General features: G+C 34.9%; 3 protein-coding genes across 6 annotated transcripts; 1 reads left to right on the top strand and 2 right to left on the bottom strand.

Annotated features, from left to right (window-relative positions):
• The first annotated feature begins 1511 nt into the window (after positions 1 to 1511).
• On the top strand, positions 1512 to 8272 carry LOC114317052 (heterogeneous nuclear ribonucleoprotein Q). 3 transcript variants are annotated; one of them, XM_028263741.2, is made up of 9 exons: positions 1512 to 1730; positions 4347 to 4848; positions 4929 to 5045; positions 5196 to 5336; positions 5482 to 5655; positions 6271 to 6478; positions 6673 to 6851; positions 7689 to 7774; positions 7906 to 8272. In XM_028263741.2, exons 2-9 carry the CDS (start codon positions 4381 to 4383, stop codon positions 8051 to 8053), a joined length of 1521 nt encoding a protein of 506 aa, XP_028119542.2. In that variant the 5' UTR covers positions 1512 to 1730; positions 4347 to 4380; the 3' UTR covers positions 8054 to 8272. The 3 variants fall into 3 exon arrangements, with proteins under 3 accessions (XP_028119542.2, XP_082775677.1, XP_082775678.1); XM_082919551.1 differs by having other exon boundaries at positions 1598 to 1730; positions 3867 to 4848; XM_082919552.1 differs by having other exon boundaries at positions 1613 to 1730; positions 3909 to 4848.
• Positions 8273 to 9189: 917 nt separating this feature from the next.
• LOC114317054 (F-box/kelch-repeat protein At1g57790) lies at positions 9190 to 16614 on the bottom strand. Of its 2 annotated transcripts, none has more exons than XM_028263744.2 (3): positions 16267 to 16614; positions 14252 to 15368; positions 9190 to 9746 (listed from the first exon to the last, which is right to left on the bottom strand). In XM_028263744.2, exons 1-2 carry the CDS (start codon positions 16296 to 16298, stop codon positions 14270 to 14272), a joined length of 1131 nt encoding a protein of 376 aa, XP_028119545.2. In that variant the 5' UTR covers positions 16299 to 16614; the 3' UTR covers positions 9190 to 9746; positions 14252 to 14269. The 2 variants fall into 2 exon arrangements, with proteins under 2 accessions (XP_028119545.2, XP_028119544.2); XM_028263743.2 differs by having other exon boundaries at positions 14238 to 15368; positions 16267 to 16612.
• Positions 16615 to 19563: 2949 nt separating this feature from the next.
• On the bottom strand, positions 19564 to 21229 carry LOC114317051 (Glutaredoxin family protein). Its single transcript, XM_082919550.1, has one exon. It carries the CDS (start codon positions 21120 to 21122, stop codon positions 19932 to 19934), a length of 1191 nt encoding a protein of 396 aa, XP_082775676.1. The 5' UTR covers positions 21123 to 21229; the 3' UTR covers positions 19564 to 19931.
• Positions 21230 to 24256: the final 3027 nt, after the last annotated feature.

Raw genomic sequence — 24256 nt, 5'->3', positions numbered from 1 at the left:
AATTTCTTTCCCCCCCAAAATAATATCAAAATTATCCTTATGAAAACATTCAATTCATTAAATAAACACCCTCCATACACCACACTAAAAAAAAATCTCATTTCTAAAAAAATCTTAACGAAGCCCACGAGGAAGAAGAGGAAGAAGAGACAATGTGATTACTGTCTTTATTACCTCATTCACCATTGTCACAGTTGGTATGCTCTCTCTCTCTATATATATACACATAATTTCTTAGTTTTTTCAGTAAAACAGGTCCGAACCTATGACTAATGTTTGGTTATCTGTTTCCGAACAAATAATAAATGTTTGGTTACTGATTTCCGAACAAATAAATAACGTTCAGGCTTGTGTTCTTGAATTTCGGTCATATGTTTGGGAGTTTAGTCCCGAAAAAAATGAGGAGCAGATTTTATTATTTTTGCCATTTTTTCAAGAAACTTATCTTTACAAGGCCAATCTCTTATGAGCTAAGAATAACGTCAAAGTTATTAACCTCCTCTAAGCTTTTATTGTTATACTCTTCTCATCTTATGGAGTTGTGGTTGTCAGAAAAAATTTCACTCATTGTCATTATTTGAAGAAGTATAGGAAATCAAATGGTTGCCACCGTTGCCACCGTTACTGTCAGAATATTGTCGTCAAAGGGTTTTCAAGGTTTTGAGGGTGGGTAGGTTTTGAAGGTGAGATTTAGAAAAGATTGATGGGTGGTGATGGAGGTGGGTGCTCTCATAAATCATAATTCATGATATAGTGGGTGTGTAAGTTTAATTGTGAGAAGATGTGTTCTAAAATTAATAATGTCCTTTGTAGTAATTTTATTTGAAGTTATTATTGTAATAAAAAAGTTAAAAATTAAGAGGTCTAAAATAATTTATGGAGTGTTAATAGCAACACTCTATTTTAATTCTGGATTTAAATTACTACTAATAAAATTAACAACTTTAAGATTTAATTTGACACAAAAGATCAAATTTGGTTTTTGAAAAAAGAAAAAAAAGGAAAAAAATCACTGTGTTTGGTTTGAGTTTTCTGGATTAAATTTTTTGAAAACTGAGTTTTTTGATTTTCGTATTTTTTTGTTTTTAGTGAATATTTTTAAAATTTTAAACATTTTTTTTACTTTTTTAGATACACCTTACTTAGATGTGTCTAAAAAGTAAAAAAATTATGAAAAAATATTTTAAAAAATTAAGAAATACATAAAAATATAAAAAATTAAATAAATTCTTGTATTTTTTTTTTATATTTTTGGTATTTAGTGAATTTTTAAAAGATTTTTTTTACAATTTTTTTTACAATTTTTTTACTTTTTAGGTGTATTAATGTTAGGTGCGTCTAAAAAGTAAAAAATTTGCATAAAGTATTTAAAAAATTCAGTAAAAATAAAAAAACACGAAAAATAAAAGTGTAGAATTTTTTAAAAACTGTTTTTAAAAAATGGGAACCAATCAAAGTGAATGATACCATGTTAACTCCGACCCGATAAGGACCCACGATGATATATACCCGGTGGTAGAATTTGGATCTCCCATTGGATTCGAGCCGGGGCGAGTTCACCCGTGTAGTAAATTACATATATGCCCCTAGGGTTTCTATCACATCTCGGTTCTCTCTCTCGCTCTCTCTCACACGGCGCCCCCTTACTGCTCTCCGCTCTCTACCAGTCTGCCTCCCTCCCGCAGCCTCAGCGATCGCGGTGGTTCTCCGGTCAGGCCAGCCTTTTTCCGGTGAGTTTCACTCCTCTTTCTTTCTCTTTCGATCTATCGCACTATTTGTTTGATTGCATTTAGGGACTATATTACTGGCCAATACTAAGGTTTGATCCTAATATCATTGGTATTGTGTGTTGTATTTATTGTTTATTTTTTTATTTTTATGTTCAATTGATACTTATCATTGGGCGTGTTTAATTCCTTTCTTCTGAGATTTTACATGTATGAAAAGAATCCCATTGTTAGTTAATCTGCAGTTGTTGATTGTTGTTTCTAAGCTGACTTTATGTCAATAAGATTTTTAATTTAATTAGGGACTAGCCTGGATTGAGCATCTCCAACCTCAACCTAAATATTACACTTTTTTGATTTTTTTTTTTTTTTGGGTGACAATCGGAAAACCAAAACCTATTTAAAGATCTTAATTGATTGTTTGGTATGCGAACTTTGCAAACTACGGATGTTGGTTGAAGCTAAGCTTTAATTGTTAATCCAGAACGGTTTAAAGGGACTTGAAAACAGTCTGATGTATTATCAATCTACAATTTAATAAATTTAAGCTCAAGTTCCTTCATTTTAAATCCACTCATCAAAACAGAGCCAAAAGGTTGATTGCCTTTTAAAATGTTGAATCAACTTGGCTCTTATTTTAGCTACTTAGTTGTTAAATAATAATTTTGCATGTGTTGCTTTCCCCATCTCTATTAATAACTTGTCAATCTTAATTTATGTTGCATCATCCATGTGAGCTTTTGAATTTGTGTATTCACCATGATGGACGCTCAATTTTGTATTTTATTAAGGCACTCCAAGTCCCAAGTTTCCATTTCTTCAATTTTGTACTGCTGGTTGTGTCCTGCCTTGACGTGGCATTACTAGAATTTGCTAATTCTTTCTAGCAATCTCCATTTTGAAACACATTCCAAAACATGGAGCACTTTTGTTTTGTCCAATTTGGCAACTCGGAAATTTGCTTCTAATGTTGTCCAAGTTTTTCTAATTATAAAGCCAAACATCAACAATTACGAGTGGAATTCTTTTACAAACAACGTAGTAGGAGCTCAATTTATGATAGGTAGAATTAGTTCAAACTACTTCCTATAGAAGATGAACAATATTCCTACTATATGATATATAATCCTACCTTGGATGTAACACATCTGATCATCTGCAGCACATCACTGTCCTCTTCACAGTGCGTGCATTGTAATGGTCGAAGGTCCTTGCAACATTGCCTTAAGAGTATTGGCTTTTTTATAGTATGTTTTGACCTAGATATTGTGAAGCTCATTGCATAATTGCTGATACATATTTGTATATGGCACTTCTACACCTGGGCAGACACAGCTTGGTAATGGTAGCTCAGAGGAAGAAGCACCTACTCACGAACCAGAGCCGCTTTCTGTCCCTTGTTGAGGGTGTATCTTGCAACATTTTATAAATTTTAAAATTGGCCAAAGTCATTATAGCAAAATGGTTAAATGTTGGCATGCCATCAAAAAGAGGAGCGGAGTCGGGTTTTTTCCCTTATTAATGGTCTAAAAGAAGGGAGAGAAAATATAATAAGTGTTTAACACAATATTCTTGTATGTTTCCTTGGTGGGCCTTTTATTCCTTTTTCTGTTGAAATCTCATACTGGGTGGGCCTTTTATTCCTTTTTCTGTTGATTTCTATTATGTATATGTATGTTGCTGCAATATGAATGGATAGTAGATATTCAGCTGTTAAGGTTGGCCTAGAAATGTAATTTTTCTAATTTGTAATGCTTTACTTTACTCTTTCTATATAATTTTAATTTGGCAAATGCAAAATTTTTAAAATAGTAAAGTAATTGATAACTTAAACAGGAAATTGATAGCGCCGAAGTCTCTTTCCTGAGTTTGAAAATTTGAGGAGTTTTTTTGAACCATTTTAAAGCATGGCTGAACTTTACAAGAAAAAACTGACCTAACCTTTCTTTGTTGAAAATGTGAACTAAAGTGCTTGTTATCCAAAAAAACGTGCTTGTTATCCAGCATGCCACAGTTCTGTACACGAGCTAATAGAATTGGTATCAATCAATTATGTTATTGACCACTGATAATTTTAGTTTCTTTAGGATTAGTAATTGGTCTCTACATTCTCAGTTCCTATTCATTAACTTACTGCAGGAAGGTTACCAATTGGGACATTTGTTTTTTGGGATTGGACAGGACTATTTCTTGACGACCAAACCAAACCCATTTAGTTGCTGTCTGGAGACATTTTCTTGTTTTTTGTTTTGCTGTTGCCTTGGTTTGTCTTTCTGCATGATAGTTAAACAGTAAAAATTGGCCATTATTTTTCCGGCATCAATCGATATTCAAATTTTGGGACCTCATTGCTTCATTGATTTTGCACCTGTTGAGTATCATCATCCTCTTGATTATCATTCAGAATTCTCTCTTGCTTGTTCTATTGGTATTGCTACTATTTTATGATCCCCTTATTTGAAAATTATTCAAATTGCTACTCCTTGGAGCCATATATCATGGCACAGATTCAGTCAAGATTCTTACTCTGGAACTCCTTTTGCCCTTTCATTTTTTCTCCACCTGCCTATATTATTCTGTTTTCTGCAAATGCTTCCGGCTTCTGTGCTTCCGTCACAGTTGCTGTGCAAGCTTACCTTATTAGATCGATAAGATGCCGAGGACAAGAGCAAGGGCAGCAGCAGCTAAGTCAGATGAACCTGAGAAGCCAACTGAACCTGAAAAGCGTGATGATTCGGAGGAGAGGGTGGACTTTGATGGAGACAATGATCTTGAGGAGACAGTAGAGGAGGAGGTTGAGTATGAAGAAGTAGAAGTAGAAGAGGAAGTAGAGGAAGATGAAGAGGAAGAGGTTGAAGAGGAGGTGGAGGAAGAGGAAGAGGAAGAGGAAGAGGAAGAAGGGGAAGAGGATACTGCTGCTGATGGGGCTGATGTGCAAAAAGGCTCAGATGGTGATGAGGACATGAAACCTGCTGACGCTGAAGGGGATGTGGAAAAAAAGCATGCTGAGCTTCTTGCACTACCTCCGCATGGGTCGGAGGTATACTTGGGTGGCATTCCACAAGATGTTTCTGAAGAGGATCTAAGGAACTTTTGTGAATCGGTTGGTGAAGTTGTAGAGGTATGATACATGCCTTTATATATATGGATGCACGTTTTTTGTGGAGTTTAAACAACACATTATTCTATATGCCTTAACAGGTCCGAATAATGAAGGAAAAGGACTCAAGCGAGAACAAGGGTTACGCCTTTGTCACCTTTAGAACAAAGGAATTTGCTTCTAAGGCTATTAAGGAGCTTAATAATACAGAACTGAAGGTAAAGCAAATAGAATGTTTCTTTGATGTTTATATACAGCCATGATTTGTTTTGACGGTTAGTTTGATGACCTGAGCATGTTGCTGTTTTTCAGAGGCTGTGAATGCCCACCGTAGCATTAACCTTTCATCAAATTTTTTTCTTTCTCAGGGAAAAAAGATCAAGTGTTCAACTTCTCAAGCAAAGCATAAATTGTTCATTGGTAATGTTCCAAGAAACTGGGGAGAGGAGAATATGAAGAAGGTCGTAACTAAGATAGGACCTGGAGTTATTGCTGTGGAGCTGCTGAAGGTTTGTGTTCCCCAATATTTTATTTTTTATACCATGTTTTATTCATTTATCCAAAAATGTACTGCAATGTACTAATATCTATTTAACTTTCTATTCATTATCATTCTACTGACTTTTTCTTAATCTATCTTCTTTACTATTACAGGACCCACAAAACCCCACCCGCAACCGTGGATTTGCGTTTGTTGAGTATTATAACCATGCTTGTGCAGAGTATTCAAGACAAAGCATGTCAAAACCAGAATTTAAGCTTGATGATAATGCTCCAACTGTAAGTTGGGCTGACCCGAAAAATGTGGATTCTTCAGCTACTTCACAGGTGCTTTGCACTTAATTTTTAACTTTCACCTTGGTATTTATTCGTTTAACAATAATTGATGTGTATTGATGTGTTTGCATACATGTCCACAGATTTAGTTCTTTGGACAATTTCTTAAAGGGTGTGTAGTTTACTTATGGATTGTGGACTGTTCTATATTGTCTTCTTTTGCTGGCGAGCTCTTCTCTGGCTATATTGCAATACTTCCTCATATTTTCTTTTTTGTTTACTTTTCAAATATGTTTCTCCAAAGGCAGTTTTGTCCTATTGGATATCCTGTATTAATATTAGGCAACTTGTCACTGACACGTTTGTGTTTTTGCTTTTACATAGATGGTGACAGCTGATAACTGTTGCATGTCGACAATTATGTATATCTGCTGTTATTTGATGCTGAGAATCAATAATAAATGTTTGTTGCCCTTAATAACTTTGTTCTTTTGTATAATTTGGTTAGTTTGTCTAAAAAGTCACCTGCAACTGAGCTGAATTTGTTTTCTTTTGTATAAAGTAACAATATATTGCATATTGATGTTAGATGTGTTTGAAAATCATCAAATATGATACTGAATGGGTATGGAATCGTAGGTCATAACCTCTGGCTTTCTCATACAGGTTAAAGCAGTTTATGTGAAGAATTTGCCCAAAAACATTACCCAGGATCAGCTAAGAGAACTGTTTGAATATCATGGAAAGATCACAAAAGTTGTTCTCCCTCCTGCTAAAGCAGGCCATGAGAAGAACAGATATGGTTTTGTTCACTTTGCTGAAAGGTCAAATGCATTGAAGGCTCTAAAGAACACTGAGAAATATGAGATAGATGGTAAAACTGTTTCCTTTTTCGTGTGATTTTCAATAATTCTTGTTGATGAATGAGATATAGAGATTGTGCTGGAGGCTCAAGTCTGAAGGTACCACTTGCATCTTATGCTGGTACCTAGTCCACTTCCAGCAACCTACATTGTCTGAACCATCATGTGCAATGATGCTTTTTGTTTTTTCAATTTCATTTGACAGGTCAAGTTTTGGAGTGCTCTCTTGCGAAGCCACAGCTGACTGATCAGAAGTCCTCTGGAGCTTCAAATTCACAGAAGTCGGCCCTACTTCCAAGATACCCACCCGGTCTTGGTTATGGTTTGGTTGGGGGTGCCTATGGCGCTCTGGGTGCAGGATATGGCGCTGCAGGTTTTGGACAAGTAAGATGCCCAGTTTCATTTGAAAGAATTTATATATATATATATATATATAATATCTATCCACTCTCCCTGCACTCTCAACTAACAGGGATCAGTATTGAGTAATGCAATCTTTTCCCAATAGTTATTGCACAATAGGTGCCAAATATACAATGTCAATGATGTGCCACTTTTATTGTCACAACTTGAACTGGTTGACTTTGTTCTGTTATGCTACATAAAACATATAATCTAAGAAGTATGAACTTGAAAACACGACACGACACGTTACGGACATGCCAACTTAGCAATGTTCAAAAAATACAAGATACAACATGTGGGGGAGATTTAAAATATATAGTTTTATATATTCATTGCATGTCATATATATGAATATTTCATTCAAAGATTATTAAAAAATGCAACGTAACACTAATTCTTAAAGTTTAAAGGAAGATGGATTATTAATGTATATAAATCTACATTATTTTTCCTTTTATCAATGTATATCAAGTGATTTTATTTAAAGTTGTTTCATATGTATCTAAATGATGGACACATGTCCCAACAAATTGTCCGAAACATGTTCAGGTCTTAAAAAATAATAGAACATATTTGGATGAGAGACTGACACGGGCAAACCACCTTTAGAAGTGTTGAATCTACAAACACAACTCTCCCATGACATTTATGTCCCGCGTATTTGTATCTACAACACTCCCCAACGACATATATGCCTGCATATTTGTAAGAACAACAAAGAAAGGCTTAGCATATGAGTCTATTCCTTTTAAACCTGCTAGGTCTAGCGTTGTTTCTTCAGTTGTGGTTGCTGATATTGATGCCACTGTTTTGCAGCCACCGATCTATGGAAGGGGACCTCCTCCTGGTGGCATGCCAATGATGCCGATGCTTTTGCCAGATGGAAGGATTGGATATGTCTTGTAAGTTAATTCGTTTGATTCTGCTTCTCCGTCATTATTATTATCTCTGTCGTCGTCGTCGTCATTATCATTATTATTATGGATCATCTCATGTCTTTTTAAGAATTAAACTTGCCTGTCTGTTACTGTAGTCAACAGCCAGGAGCACAGCCATACAGCAGTCCACCACCACAGCAGAGAAGTGGCAGGAGTGGTGGCAGTGGCGGAGGAAGCCGAAGTGGTGGAAGACGTAGCAGTGACAGGGGACATGGTGGGCGTAGCCGGTATAACCCCTACTAATATATTTGCATTGCTCGGCAGATGCAATTACCGGACAAGAAAGATAAACGAGGGCAGTGCTTTATTGCTTCTGTTAGCTCCTTTTACTTCCAACTCTCAGTACTCCCCATGTTTGCCAACAAAAGCTTTAGACTTATCTTTTGTAAATTGTCCTGAATTCTTATCATTATACGTTGTTTGAGAGATTTGTCTAACAAGATGTATTCATGATTCTCTCTCTCTCTCTCTCTCTATATATATATATATATATATAGATTTGTGATGCTTGTTTGAGATTGCACCAGTGAATTCTACTTTCCATGCAACTGGCTGAGCCAATTTTCATTATAATTGTCTTCAGAAGTTGAATCTCTCTGTTTAATATGTTTAAAAATTATTCTACATTTCGGATAGTTTTCTCTCATTTCCCCCTATTCAGTAAAAGATTAATGCACTTGAAAGTTTTATGATATGTTATTATCTAAATAAAGAAGGATAATTGCTCATCAATTTTTTTTACATAATAATTGCTTACAAAACACATCCAAAATTATTATCCTAGCTAAATCCATGGTTGGATATTTTCGTTTTTAGCTCTCATCCTTTTGTTCATTGGACAAAGGCACAAATCACCAGATTTGCTGTTCCTGTGTTTAATGGGTTATGTAGTTATAGGTCGTTTGGATGGCAGGAATGAAGTGGCGGAATGAGAATTTTATTTTAAATCTCATTCATTACATTGTGACATCTGAGGACAAGAATGCAATCCCCAATTTGAGCAACAAAAAATTTGTGTTTGTTTGTCAAGAAAAATGGTATGTTCCACGATGAAATTTGATCAGTGAGATTTCGGGTAAATGTTTACGTGAACGAGATGGCTGGTTGCGTTGAATCCTCGGTTGGGAGAATCCTTTGCTCACATCTCCAACAAAAAAATCACATTCCTATTTAAGAATAAAACTAGTAAATGGACTCATATCTAAATATATAAAATTATATGTCATTTTTTGTAAATTCCTAACCAAATCAATCACTTAAATTGACCTGACACAAATTTTATTACCAGTAATGGGATTTGTAGTAATAGAATTCACGATTCTTGTCATCCAAACATAACCTAGGAAAATTTCATATACCCCTTCCATGAATAATCTAACTGAGCAAATAGCACAGTATTATATTTGTTATTGCTAAATTGAAAAGTAGATGTGCTATGGCAATTTGAATTCTGAAGACAGCCTTATGTCCTTATACCTAGAGATAAACGATATACCTTACTGAACCAATGACAAACATGAGAGGAGTCCTCAAAGGAGGAGTAACAGTTTACATGTCATCTAGTCAACAACTACATTCAACTAAACATAGCAACAAGAATAGCACTAAACAGATCTGATCTTAAAAGTTTTATTTTGGAACTATTTTGAGATATAATACATTGCTGGGGCTTGAACTCATGCGTTGTGCCATAGTTGTTTCCATGGATCTGGAAAGCCTCAGAACTTCAGATGCCAATGCTGAAGTAAAGATGCAACTCCTTTGGTCCCCAGTATATGGAATTTCACTGAGCCAAGCTTCCTGAAGTGAATCGGCTTCCTTGTCGGGATGCTGCTTCTATGGAGCTAAAATAATCCAGATTTTTGGGACCGGAAATGCTCCGGGTGAGAAGTACAATCATTAGACTACTTTCAAACTGCTCTTTGGAGAAATGGACCTGAGAAATGTAATTGCTCAAGATAAATCAAACTAGCCAAGAACTTTTTGAAATAGAAGCACTCTAGCAAGAAAATAAATGCAACAACAATCAGTAATAGATTCTATCAAGAAGACAGCTTGCTTAAATGGGTAAAGAAAAACAGTTGAGATGAAGATGATCCACTCCATTTCTGGTAGGAAATAGAGTTCTTCATTTCAAGGCATAAGGTTGTAACACAACATCGAAACCCAAAATCAATAGTTTATGAATGCCACATCATTATGAGCTTAAAAACCTCTCTTACCCGTTTTTGAGTTTAAAAAAGTTAAAATAAAGATTTGTACATGTGGCTCTTTCAGCCATTGATCATGAAATATCAGAGCTGGAGTATCCAAGAATGGGTATGGTGTGTGTTCTTGGCCTACATGCAGCAAATGCTGTAGAGTGAGCACATTGCGTGTGAGGGAGAGTATGAAGCAAGGTCCTACTACATTGTTGATGCTGCCGAGTGAGCACATTGCGTGTAAGGTGGGTATGAAAGTAATGTGCAATATATAAGCTTGAGAAAAACCTCACCTCAATAGCTATAGCTTTTGGAGTTGAGTTTTATCCAAGACCGTATAACATAGCATGAGGCGGGTATGCAAGTAATGTGCAGTATATAAGCTTGAGGGCAACCTTACCTCAATAGCTTGCTTTTGGAGTTGAGTTCTACTCAAGGCTGTATAACATGTTATAGCACGTGAGGTGGGTGAAAGTAATGTGCAATATATTAGCTTGAGGGCAACTTCACCTCAAATAGCTAGCTTTTTTTAGTTGAGTTCTTCTACCCATGGCAATTTAATATGTTAGATCACCACTTGTCCCAAAAATTTAAGCGGTTAGAAAATGAGTTCAACAATGTATATATATATATATCAAGCTTTCTTCTTCCTCTTCACCCTACATCCATTTACCCCAACATTCTAAAAGCTTCCAAACAAGGCCTGACATCGCCCATTGAACCCAATGGATAACAAGTTGCATAATTCCTCGGCAACATCACTATGAATCAACAAGTGGTCCATCATCTCCTCTACTTTACAAAATAAGCAATTCTAGTAAGGTAATCTGCAAACTCTTTTCACTAAATTATCATTGGTAAGGACGGAACCTAACATGGCTGTCCAAACAAAAAAATGCCACTTTTGGAAATTCTAGATTACCAATTGAACTTCAAAAGGAAAGGATTTAGCTGACAAAGTTCCATTTTTGTGACTCCACCTCTTTTTATCCCTTATTTATACAAACCATCACCTATAAAGGAGTTCAAGGAACCCATCCATGACCTCCAATTTCCAGGCTTTGGAGAGATTTAAGGAAAGGAGGTTCCCACATCGTCTTAGAAGTAGAGGCTCAATGGCAACCAAGGCATCCTTATTTACAACAACAATATACAATTCTAGAAATGTCACTGATAAAAAAATATCCTAGCACTAAAAATCATGCAAAAATTGAATCCTCCAACAATCACCTAGCTCAAAACGCAAATGTTTGAGAAAGTCTAGACATCCCTTCCTAACGGGTTTTCCAATCCCACCGCATACTGATTTTGAACTTCGTTTGATGTAACTAGCTATCAGTGCGGGACTAGAATTTTGTTGTAGGGAGTCTAGATATGGTAAATATATAGGTATTTAAATTGCCAGCTTTCTTATTATTAAAAGTATGAAGAAAATAATAATCAAGCAACAAAAAATCTTTAAAAAATCTTTCATAAAGCCAAATTTAAGTTATATGAACTCAAACCCCTAATTTCATGAATCAATTGGAGATTTTATGTGTGATACTAGGCACTATTAACAATCAACTTAACACGATAAATTTAACAAGTAATCAATTCCTAGGCTACCCAGATAAGTTTAACCAGAAAAAAACAGCCATGCAAACACATACCAAAACCTGAACCTATTCTCGAGGAAAACAGGCGCTTCAAAATGAATCCTTTTGCATCAGACCTCAAATCACATCAGAAGAGTCCACTATTAATCAAACAGAATATAACACGACAATCTATTGATCTATAAATACATGCAAGTAAACATATACATATAAATTTAAACACATAGATATAGTGTAACCTGGTAAGAAGAGAGGGAATCGATCTCAAACATAGAAGGCTGGGGAGCTCAAAAGTCAGAATTGCAAATACAGAATAGAGATAAGAAATATGAGTTTGAGGGAAAAAAGAAGAAAATGAGTATCTCTCATCGATAGATTGTGCGAGACAATAAAAACAATTTAAGAGTTGGTGGGGAGAACCTGTGAATGGCTAGTATGATTGAGATTGAAAGAGAACATAAGATGATTTTATATATGACAAATAAGAGATTGATAAGTAAAGTGGAGATGGGAAGATAATGATTGAAAAAGAATTAGTAGTGTTGTTGTTCTCTACTCCATTGATGCATTCAATGGATTACACAAGCATATAGTCTTACACCAGTCACATGTAGCCTAAATAGACAACTGTATAGGTTATGCTATAATTGGAAACATATATGCTATAGCCTATACAAATAGCTTAAATAAATGGAGGGGGGTCACAGGCAAAACTCATCTTGCTTGCTATTGAGTAATTATACTGTACATAAAAGGGATTTTCAAGGTTATGGGGTGTTTTGCCCCCTGTCTCTACCTAGTTCCACCCTTACTTGCAATCAATCACCCTTTTCCATAATAACTGTTCCTCTTCGTCAGCATATCTTCATAGCCACTATTCCAAAAAGGCTTGATTGAGCTGACAAAAATGGCAAAGGGCCCCGGCCACTCGCTGCTAGAACTTAAGATGATATTTGAACTCCTTTCCCAAAACTCCCCCACAAGAAGTTCCTCTGCAGCATATCCATCCTAATCTCTACAACTTAAATTCCAATCTGTCTATCGTGACAGCTATTGCTCATTATGTTGTTTTCCTCCCAGTAGAAAACCTCAGACTCATGCCAATTGCCTAATTACCCCTTGAGTAGTCAAGCACCATGAATTTCCAAAACATCTCCAAGTAAATTCTTCCATTACTATTGTTCCCTTGCAGTCTTGCACCAGTGACACAGAGACACTTGTATGTCATGCCAGGAAATGTGCCTATTGCCAATGCTATCCACACAGAAAAAGCTTGCAAGGCCACATAGCAATCAAACAAGCGTCCAGAAGTGCAGTGCATTAAAGCATGTGTCAATGCCTTGCCATTGAGCAACACTTAATTGAGAATAAACCACTGAAACAGCCTGTGCTTGTTTCCATCAATTAGAAAACACACTGCAGCTTTCTGAGGACATGCTGCTGTCAGTGGCCTTGGCTTGTTGCCAGCCTAAGACATGCAACCAAGTGAATCCAACATGTGATGAGCATCGCAACTTACTTTGACATGCTTTTCCATGTCCATGATTTGATGTCACAACTTGCTTGCTGCAAACTGTAATGCTCACAAATGTCACTATGGTAAGGTTCTGATATCTAAATAGATCAGTCACCATTCAGATCTAAACAGATCAGTTACAATTCACATACTGTTGGTTATCTGAAGGAAAAATTTGAGAAAATTCTTTTGGATTCAGCAAGTAACTAAGGGCCAATTTGGTGCACTAAGTTTGGCATTCAGGAGCAGATAACACTACGGGTTGATAGCAATGAGGCCTGCTTCTTAAAGGAAACTTGGCATTAAAATAATTACTAAAAAAAAAATGGAAGCTTCACATCCTACTACAGAGTATCATCTAGGTTAGGAGTTGGTCAGAGCTTTTCCTTTTGGTTATCAATGAACAATCCTACAGATTGATAACTACTTACCCTGCTTTTAAATAAGACAAAAACTATGGAGAAGTTTGCATATGACACAGCATATTTCCATCCAGCTTTCCCTTTTGGATATCATAAAAAAATTTGAATGTCGATTGGCACGACATATATGATATAAGGTTTCATTTGGCAGAGAATTAAGTGCTAACTTATGCCAAGTGCTCTATTCATCTCCAATGCTTCCTGTTTTCTTTTAATAATGGATATTGTGGCCAACACAACAAACAACTGTTATACAGCTATTGATGAGATTGTAGGCTGACCTGGTGTGATAGATGTATATGTATATATATATATCATAATCTCTACCAAAATAATAAAAACATAACAAAAACTACCCAAAGAAAAAAAGAGCAGCAGTATGAAAGTTGAAATGATTGCAAGTAAATTAGGTGCTTGGAAAAATGGAAAAAAGAGGAAGATCAATGGTCAACAGTCACTACATAAAAAATTCAGAATTCACAACATCCAGAACTAGAGCACAACTTGTCTCAATCTGGTTTTCCGACTAGCTAGAAATAAATAAGAGCAAGAAGAGAACATAATAATGAGGATTTTCCAAGACTAAAAGGGACTACCAGTGCAATTTCTTGTACGAAACTGCCAATGACAACCTACCCAATGCAATTACAATAAAACAAGATAACTAATAGACAACAGAGAGTGACTCACTTGAACATTCTCACCTCCATCCCAAGCCTTCTTTAAACGAGGGTTGAGCGGTCTTGAGGTGGTTCAATCCAAATGCTCTCAAATGGATCTTGTTCTCCCCAATCATGACATTGCTTACGGGGATAGTACCTGCGCTCATCAAGAGAGTATGATATGCAATTCTTTCCATAGAAACGAACTTTAGAGAAGTAGATACTGTTTCTCATTATTCCCAAAAGGTCTATTCTTGCTTGGGATGACAAGAAGCTTGCAAAAAAGGTCACACCACCAAGGCTTTTCATTTCTTCCCACACTTTGTTTGTCTGATCTAGCTTAAATACAATAGGGTTTTCACTGCAACAAGTGTATATAACAAAAATATCTCCCTCATGCTCCACCATAAACTTGCCCTTCCACCAATTTTTGGCATAAAAGTTCACAGGGCATTTAGGGGGAGGCACAACACGGATAATCCATGTACGCTCTTGCGTATCAAAAACCCCGAGCCAACCAGTAAGACTCAGACAATAAAAGAGCCCGTTGCAGAAAACCAGCTTATTCCAAATACTGCTGACAAATGGCAAGCGATTATGGTAATTAACAGTGGTCCACTCCGTTGCCCCGGGATGACAGGTGCTAATAGCAACAACTGTGGGACTGATATGCTTTACTGTAAAAACAATACATCCCGGAGAAGTTGGAGCAGAAGAGAAGGCAACTATCTGGTAAGTCATCTCAAATTTCGGCAATTTGATCAATTCCTGAGTAAAGGGATTGAAGAAGAAAACACGGTGTGTTTGGGGTCTGTATAGAAGCAACCAACCATCTTTAGTATAACAAACCCTTGATCCGTGCAACTGTGGTAATTCAACGGAATAAGACTTGCGCTGTGCCGGGTCATAGAATTCATACAAGTCCCCAAATTTTGGAAAGTACATAATCCATGGGGGTTGATTCACCACTTGGACTGAGACAGCAATCGAGAACCATCTCTTGCACACCGCAGAAGCACAAATATTTTCCTTTAAGGTTAAGTGGGACATAATCAGTTCCAAAAGTTCTGTTGGGAGCTCAGACCAGGTTTGTTGCTCTCCCTGCACTTCCTTCTCCCTAGTCATAACTCTTTCGCCATCCATGATCGTTTCACTTAATCTACAAACATACAATTCTGATTAGTTGTGATTTAAAACAACAAACTTGGTAGGTGATATTAGTAATGAGTTTACATGCAGCAACCGACAACAAAACCCTCAATAAGTCAAAGCTATGGGCAGCAATAGAAATACAAAAAAAAATAAAAAATGCTCCCATTAAAAGTGTAGTAGTGTGTTAATCACTTTCCAAACACCAAAATTGCTTTTACCGTAAGTGCGCATAGAATCCCAGCTACGATGCTAAAAATAGCTATAACAACCTAAAAGTAACAGAATCGAGACTGACCACTAATAAAACCTAGTGACGACTCTGAAAATGATCCAATTAGATAAAAATTGATCAAACACTGAAAGAGGCCATGATCAAACTCAATCCAACACCATCAATAAAAATGAATCTCAATCTTTTCTTTCCAACCCAAAATTGATCACATGTTCAATAGCGAAAAACAGAAAACAATTGAGTAGACATAATTAGCAAAACCCCCAAAATTATCAAGTGAGAAATCCCATTAATCAAATGTAACTCTCAAACAGCCCAAGCCTAAACTACCCAGAAACTGAATTTAGTCCTACATTAACAATTCTGTTGAATCTCACCTTTTTCTGGCTAACCCAGTCCAGGTCACATATACACTTGACCCAACTAAACATACACTTGTAAGATTGCAAAATTCAAATGAAAGTAAGGGGAAGTGAAAGAGAAAAGACCCACAAAACTATTCAGCTTTCAACCCAATTCAAAAGATCCAAAGTAAAAAATAACTGGAAAACACTCTATGATACTGAATTATAAAAACCCTAGATTGATCTGATGTGAAGAACCCAAAAACAATCAATTGAAATCAATACAAAATGTATAGCAAAATTGAGATATACATGGATATAGAACTCACAGTTTCACTTTCCTCCTTTTCTTCCCAGCCATGACGCCTAACCAGATGGGTTAGAGAGAGAGAGAGAGGGAGAGAGAGAGAGGCTAGATGGTGGCAACGACCGCTGTCAACCTGTGAGAATGAGAGCCTCCTAAATTGTTACCACGACACGTGTAAACGCAAGTTTTTATTGGGTGTTGTTGGGACCATATGTGTGAAAAGAATGGAACGTGTAATTGCTTGCCACGTCATGATGTTGTAAGGGTGATGTGTGAATGTACTTTGATCTGGAATTGGTTTGTTGGCGTGGCAAGTGGTTATTGGTCGTTGGATTTGAAGTTTAATGATTGGTATCCAAACGTGTAATGTGGTCTGTCGAGTTCATCAGTGTTACTAATTATAGGAAAAAAAAACAATCTACCGTAAAATCTTATTTACCCTAATTTCAGGAAAAAAAAACAATCTACCGTAAAATCTTATTTACCCTAATTTCCGGAATTGGAAAACCCTGGAATGTACCAAACATTTCCTAACCCAAGGGTGTGGTCGACTAGGTAATAGCGTCATTGCTGTGCCTTGTGCTGAAGGCATAGTAGTGATTATTGTGTCTCAATTTGAGATACATTATGAACTTATTTTTATGATCTGAACTGTTCATTTTGTAAGGTTTATTGAGTATTTCATTCCTACCAAAAATCATATTAATCAAATATCAATAACTATAGGATCAAATTGTATATTTTTTATGTTATTTCTCAAAAAAAAAACTTAGTGTTTATTTTTTTAGTTACCTATTATATAGTTATTGATATCCAATTAATATAATTTTTGGTAGGCATGAAGTACTCAACAAAACTTATAAAATAATCGGTTAAGATCATAAAATTAAACCTATAATGCACTTCAAATTAAGCCATAACAGTCACGGTTGTGCTTTTAGCACAGTAGTGACCACAATTCCGATTGACTAAGCCTTTGGGTATAAATCAACAATGATTTAGACCCTTTTTTTGGAACTCCCCACCTCTTTTAGATCTCAACCATTAATGGTGTAGATCCCACACATACATCAATAGTTGAAATCCAAAGGATTGTGGGGGTTCCCAAAAAAAAGGAGGTCTCAAGCATTTTTGGGATATAAATCCCAAGGTATTAGGTGTGAGTTATTTAGACAATAGCACATATGATTAGTAGGGTTAATTTTTTTAATTTGTCTGAATTGTACTTACTGTTAGTAATGTAGATTTAAATTTTTGCCTGTGTGTGAATTTACACTTGCTGTTACATGTTTAAGTGATTCTACTGTATAATGGCTTTGTTTGGGAAGTGGGTTGACTTTTTGACCATTTTAGCCTGGGCTAAAAGTTTGGTTTGGAAAGAGTTTTTTGGCTTTTTTTTTGTGAGAGAAGAGTGTAATGATTATGTTGGATATGATGTTTTGTTTGTTGTGACTAAAATAGCCTATTTTGTCTTTTGTGGATAAAATAACCAAAAAAGCCCGTAAACCATCTTCCCAAAAAAATCTATATATCACCTAACTATAATCTCTGATGTCTCGTTTCTTAGGACCTAGCCATGGAGATCACCCCTCTATGATTAAGCCATTTTATTACTTAAGGGATTTAGTTGAGTGCAAAGATTTGAGTATTATACCGAATGTCTTAGGTTCAACTTTTTTGGAACTAGTTATCCAGGCAACTACATACACGGTTAGTAGGATAAGTTTTCAAGATTTGGACGGAGTTGGCAACTTACCATTACATAGTTAAGTGACCATGTTATCTAGTATCACCAATGGTAACCTATCATATGTGGTTAAGCCTTTTTAACTCATTAGTTATTCATCAATTTTTAATTTTTAATTTTTTTTTAATGTTTAAGGATTTTGGTTAAAAAAAAGAAATTATTGAAATAAGACACATAATTTCATATAAATGGGACTAATTAACCTTTTTTTATTAACTAATATCTCAATGATATCTCCAACTCTCACTCAAATATAGACTCAAAACTTAAATTTAAATCACTTTTCATCATCCTTTACTCGAATTCATAGCAAATTGAATTTTATTCAAATTTTTACTTAAATTTATGTACAGTCCAAACTTAACCCTTGACACTTCTACCCAAGCATTTCACTAAGCTTCCATTCCAATTTGACACTTGCCAAATTTACTTAAATTTGAATTTATTCATTAGAATGTTTCACCTCAAATGAATCTTTTTCACAGTTGTGGTTTGGTAAAAAAAATTTTAATTGGTTTTTTTGAGTTTAGACTTTTTTAGTTTGGGATTAAAAAATTCATGTAAATTGATTTTTTTACTTTTGTGAAAATAAAAGTAAAATAATTATGATTTGAATGTGACATTTTATCTTATAAAATTTATTTTATCTTTTGTACTTTTTTTTTTTAGTCCCAATTTGACTTTGCCAAACAAAACCTCAAGCTCCTACTCAATTTGAGTAAAGTACGAGTAAAGCTAGGAGCATACCAACACTAAGACCATTTGCATACGAGTGTCAAGTACAATTTTTTTTGGTTTTTTGTTTTTTCAACATGTGAGAGTGCTAAGTTCATGGAAATAAAATACAAAAAGTATATTAAGTGGTTGCGATTTATTTTAAGTGTGACTCACATCCCATCCATAATGAATTTTATCATACATTATATTATCTATATATTTTTTGTATGCTTTATTTCCATACACTTAGCCTCCGTCTGCGAAGTGGGATGGTTTTTTAACTTTTTTAACTATTTTAGTCTGGGCTAAAAAGTTTGATTTGGGAAAGATTTTTTTGATTTTTTTTGACTTTTTTGTGAGAGAAGAGTGTAATGATTATAAATTTGATGTGATGTTTTATTTTTTATGACTAAAATAACTTATTTTATCTTTTGTGACTAAAATAACTACTTTAGCCCTTCCCAAACAATGGTTACTGAATCTTCACTTTAGAGTCTAGTTGTAAACTATCTCTACGAATGGTGTGAGAATACCTAACTTAACTCAACTGCTGGACAAATAACAAATCTACATCCAATTTCAAATAATATTTTCATAGAAATTAAACAAAACCACCAATTGCTACTGATCCAAAAAAAAAAAAAAAAATAGAAGATGAAATGTACGAATCAGATTCATTTTAAATGTGATCCACATCACATTAAATTTAAATATATACACTTTTCGGTGTACTTTACTGATGCTTAGCTTTTCCAAAACAAAACATATTCAATCATCAAATTTGAACAAGTTCACAATGTTTTGTGAGAGTTTGGCTTGCAACATTTCAATTGCCATTGTCATATTTCTCGACTATGAAGATAAATAGAATCAATTGAACAAACCAATATCCAAAAGATACAAAGGCATATCCACTCAAAACAACAGCAGACACACAAAGGGGGACCAAAACACACTTTAGAAACCCCACTTTTCGCGTCAAATTCCCAGTTTTCTATCTCCACAAGAAGCAAGAGAACCAAAACTAGCATCATAAAAACTATAAAACCCAACAACCCAAGTCAGCCTAAAGTCAACCCAACAAGTTTAACTTAGCAATAAGTCTACGAGTCACGAAAATTGTTTTACCAAATCTGTCACAAAATTATGGCAGGCAGTAGGGCACAATTTCGTGATTTTTTTTTTTTTTTTTCGTGATTCATAGCATTGCTGTTAACTTAGAATCAACAGCAAATAGGGCATTGGATCAACCCATTCTCATTGCACTCTCCACACTTCACTGTCTTCTTACCATCCTCACCCAACACCTTACAACTCCCACTGCAATCCAAACACATCACAAACCGGATCCCGGCACACCCGTCGCACACAGCTGACGCCCTCGGAATCCCATCGAACAAAATTCCCAATTTGCCCTCCTCCTCCAACCTCACAATTTCATCAGCTCCTCCTATTAACCTCCCTTTCACAAACACAAGTGGGACTTTCACTTCCTTTGTCCCCATTAGTCCCCTCAGTTCCTCCTTGAACCCCGAGTCCATCGACACGTCACGCTCGAACATCTGAACAAGGTGCGATTCGATGATTGATCTGACTTTGTTGCAATCCTCGAATGTCTTCCTAATTCCTCGAAGCGTCGTCGTGTATACAACCACGGTATTTTCACTACCCGGCACGCATTTTTTCTCTAATAAATTGAGAATAGGCTCACAATCTCTAAAAACTCTTGCCTTTCTTGAACTGGGTGTTACAGAGACCATGTTCTTGATCTGTTCTTCTTCTTCTGAGAGTACTTTCTCGAAAGACGCTACGAGTTCTGGATCAAACATGGGACCTAAACTCCTTCTTCGCGACAAAACCCCTGATTCAATCCTCAAATCATCAGATTTCACATCAGTTGCAGACCCTTTGACTGGAATTCTCAAATTTGGCGATGCTTTTTTCGAATTCTCTGTCAAAGTCCTTTTCGGGCTATAATCCCATCGACCCACCACGCCATTGAACCGATTAACAATCCCCTTATTCTCTTTCCCTCCAAATCTCTTCAATTTCTTCGGCGAAGCCATCTGATTCAAGAACTTCAAGGGACTTCTAGAATCCAAATCCGCAAACCCACGAAGAAAACCCCTCGAATTCGGGCTTTTCTTGGATTGAATCGAAATGGGTGCTTCTTCTTCGAGATCCTCCATGAGCTCCCAAGCGTTTATGACTTCGGGTTCTTCTCGAGTCGGCGATCTCTTCTTCGACTCAATCAAAACGGGTTGTTGTTGTTGTTGTTGTTGATCTTTGTCAAGTTTGAGAACACCATAAGTGCTTGAAGTGAGAGAGACAACATGGTTGGTGGAATCACCATTGCCAAACACAAGCTCTTGTCTGAGATCTTTCCTGAAGAGTTTGGAAGATGCACAGCCCATTGATTTGGGTTGAGATTTGCACTTTGTGTCTGTTTTTTTTTGGGTTTTCTCAATTTGAAGGAAAAAAGTGATGGTGTCTGAGAGTGGGAGTTTCTTTTTTCGAAAATGTTGCATAACCGTTAACTTGTGTCGCCCAACGGGTCCCAACGGTCAGAAAATTCGAATGGACTAAATAAGGGGTAGTTTTGTAAAATCACGCATATTTTTCTTTATTATTATTGATTATTGATGAATTGGCTGAAGCCTTATTATTTAATGCCTCAGATTTTCTTAATTTGTGTTTGGACCGTTTGGTTTAAAAACATTTGCAAAAGGTTTTGGCAATAATATAATTGCACTTGCCAAAATACTATTTTCACATATTTGCCCTTATTTATTATAAAAAATATATTTGTCATCTCGTTGAAAATATAAGATTAAGCAGTAAACTTTAGTTAATAAAAGTATCATAATTGACGGACAAAATAAAGGCGTAGTTGCTAAAAGTTTCACGCCAAGAACCTCATATCGGGAAAGGGGTGCCTGCTGTACAGCAGGTACTGCTGTGCGCCAAAAGGGCACCAAAAAAACAAAAAAAAATAAAAAATCTCTGTCGTTTTTGCATGCACGGGCATAACGTGGGAATACTTTTCATAATCAAAGATTGTGCTAAAACAACTAAAATATAGTCGGTATAGTTTCTCATTTGGCGACTATTTAAAATTGTTGCCAAATCCTAACCTTCCTTTTGGCTATAATTATAATTTTATTGGTGTAAAATATTCGCGCCAAAGAACCCCATATCCTCGCATAACGTGTGAAAATTCTTGCCACCAAAGATTGTGCTAAAACAACTAAAATGTAGTTGCAATAGGTTTCATTTGGCGGCTTTCTAAAATTGTTGTCAAATTCTAACATTTGTTTTGACATAATTATAATTTTGTTGGTGCATTGTGAAATATAGTTTAGGATTCAGCAACTGCATTAGTTTCTTCAGTAAAATTATTTTTTGAATACTAAGGCCTCGTTTGATATATGAATGTTTTAGCTTAAAAGTAAAAAAGTTACTAAAAAAATTAAAAAGTATATAATCTATATAAAAAAGTCAAAGATTCACTTTTCTCTCTACTTTTTAAACATCTTTTCGGAAAAAAACTAAAAAATCATTCCAAACATACTAATTTTTTTACCTCATATTTTAACTAAAAAGTTAAAAAATTATTAAAATAACCTATTCCCAAACAAGGCCTAATTATTTTTAGCTGAACTATGGAATTCATATATTCTTTGTAAAATCTAATTCATCATGCCAAACTAAATCCACACACTACCTACTATATAAACATTTAACTAAAATAAATAAATATCTTTTTTAGATATTAAAATAAAACTATAATGTTAGTGTACTTTATATTTTAATATAAAATAAAATATGCTTAGTTATGTCTCATCCAATAGCGTGTTTATCTAAAAAATAAAATAATTATATGTTAATTTTGACTAGTTTATTATTTGAGTTACATAATTAGGTAACACAATCAGACATTTATGAAATATTTCAAATTAGATGAATGTTTTTACCTAATTTTCTCTAGACTTATAAGAGAATAAAATTAATTTACTGAAGTAGGAGGAAAAGATTTTTTTAGAGATGAAAAAACTAGATAAATAGAGAATTTAATCACATTAATGCAAAGTGGGGACCTAATCCATGAAATTGTAAAAGCAAAATTAACCAAAATAAATATATAAAATCCAGAGGATTTGAAATTTGAAGGGGGTTGCTTTTGTTATTTATTTATTTTTTCTCGACATCGATAATTTTTATTTTTGAACAAGTTTGTTTCGTTTATAATTTTATGAATTATTTTCCTCTATTATTAACATTATTAAGGTAATCCATATATTTAACCATTAGTTCTTATAACCCCATCATATATATAGATAATCAAATGCGTAAATAAAATCGTTAAGTGTTTACCTCTGTTACTTTTTAATTATTACATAATCTAATAGTTGTCTCCAATTATTAATTAGTTCTAACAACAAGACCTAAGCTCTTTCTTTCTCTCCAATTATTAACACACATTATAGTATTTCTCCTAAGACTATCTGTTTTTTTCGTGACTTCTTATACAAAATAAAGAGAGAGCGCGATATGTATTTTTGTATAGATAGATTGCGAGATAGAAATTGAAGAGAAAAAGATCTAGCATCCGATTTTAGATTAATTAATAATTGAACATTATTATTAGATTTTTTAACAAGTAATAATTGAAAGAGGTAATTACTTGACTATTTTATATACATATTTATCTATGTATCTTGGTCATGGATATATATTTATCTATGTATCTTGGTCATGGATATATATTATATCTATCTAATTTATGGAGGTAACAATTGTACGTATTATATACATATTTTCCTATTTATCTGCGTACATGTGCAACATTGCTGCTCTTGTTGTACCCTTTTAGTTTTTCTACGCATGCATTATGTAGGAGCACAATTTTCAATGTATATCAAAATGACGAGCAAGGTTAAAGAGCATTAGAAATTGTTAGTAATGAGCGTCCATGTGGCATGATCATTTGAATTTGAATCTCATCTAAATAGATTTTGAAATTGAATTCAAACCTATTTAGGATAACCACTCAGGATACAGATATTATTTCCATTACTGATATGGATAGATAATAATAACATATTATATATCTGATATATGGGTTATGAGTGATTAAGAGACAAACAACGTATGATCTGTTTCTACCCATATACTGACTCTCTCCCAAAAACAACGATCAAGTCATTTGCACTGTGATTTGTGTGGGTGATATTCAATCTGTGATATCACTTCACTGCTGGGTTGGTTTATCAGACTCTGGAAGCACGTGATTTATCCACGAGGTTCTATCATCAAAAAGGTATGATCTAAACATTTTATCCGCTGCATTTTTTATACTTTGATTTACATTGGTATCAGAGCTTAGTTAATGGATATTTTCGTGTTTCCTTTAATCATGTGTATACTTTTATATGTATATGTATACATTATACACATGAATATTTGTAGAGGAGAAAAAAAAAAATTACTTTTATCAGATTAGGAGCATAAATATATTTTTATGTTCATTAATGTCTTTTTTCATACC

This window comes from Camellia sinensis, chromosome 3, assembly GCF_055761805.1.
Source record: "Camellia sinensis isolate YWXY chromosome 3, ASM5576180v1, whole genome shotgun sequence".
NCBI classification, from domain to species: domain Eukaryota; kingdom Viridiplantae; phylum Streptophyta; class Magnoliopsida; order Ericales; family Theaceae; genus Camellia; species Camellia sinensis.
The sequence above is the reverse complement of the archived record's forward strand: the minus strand, read 5'-3'. Positions and strand labels throughout refer to the sequence as shown.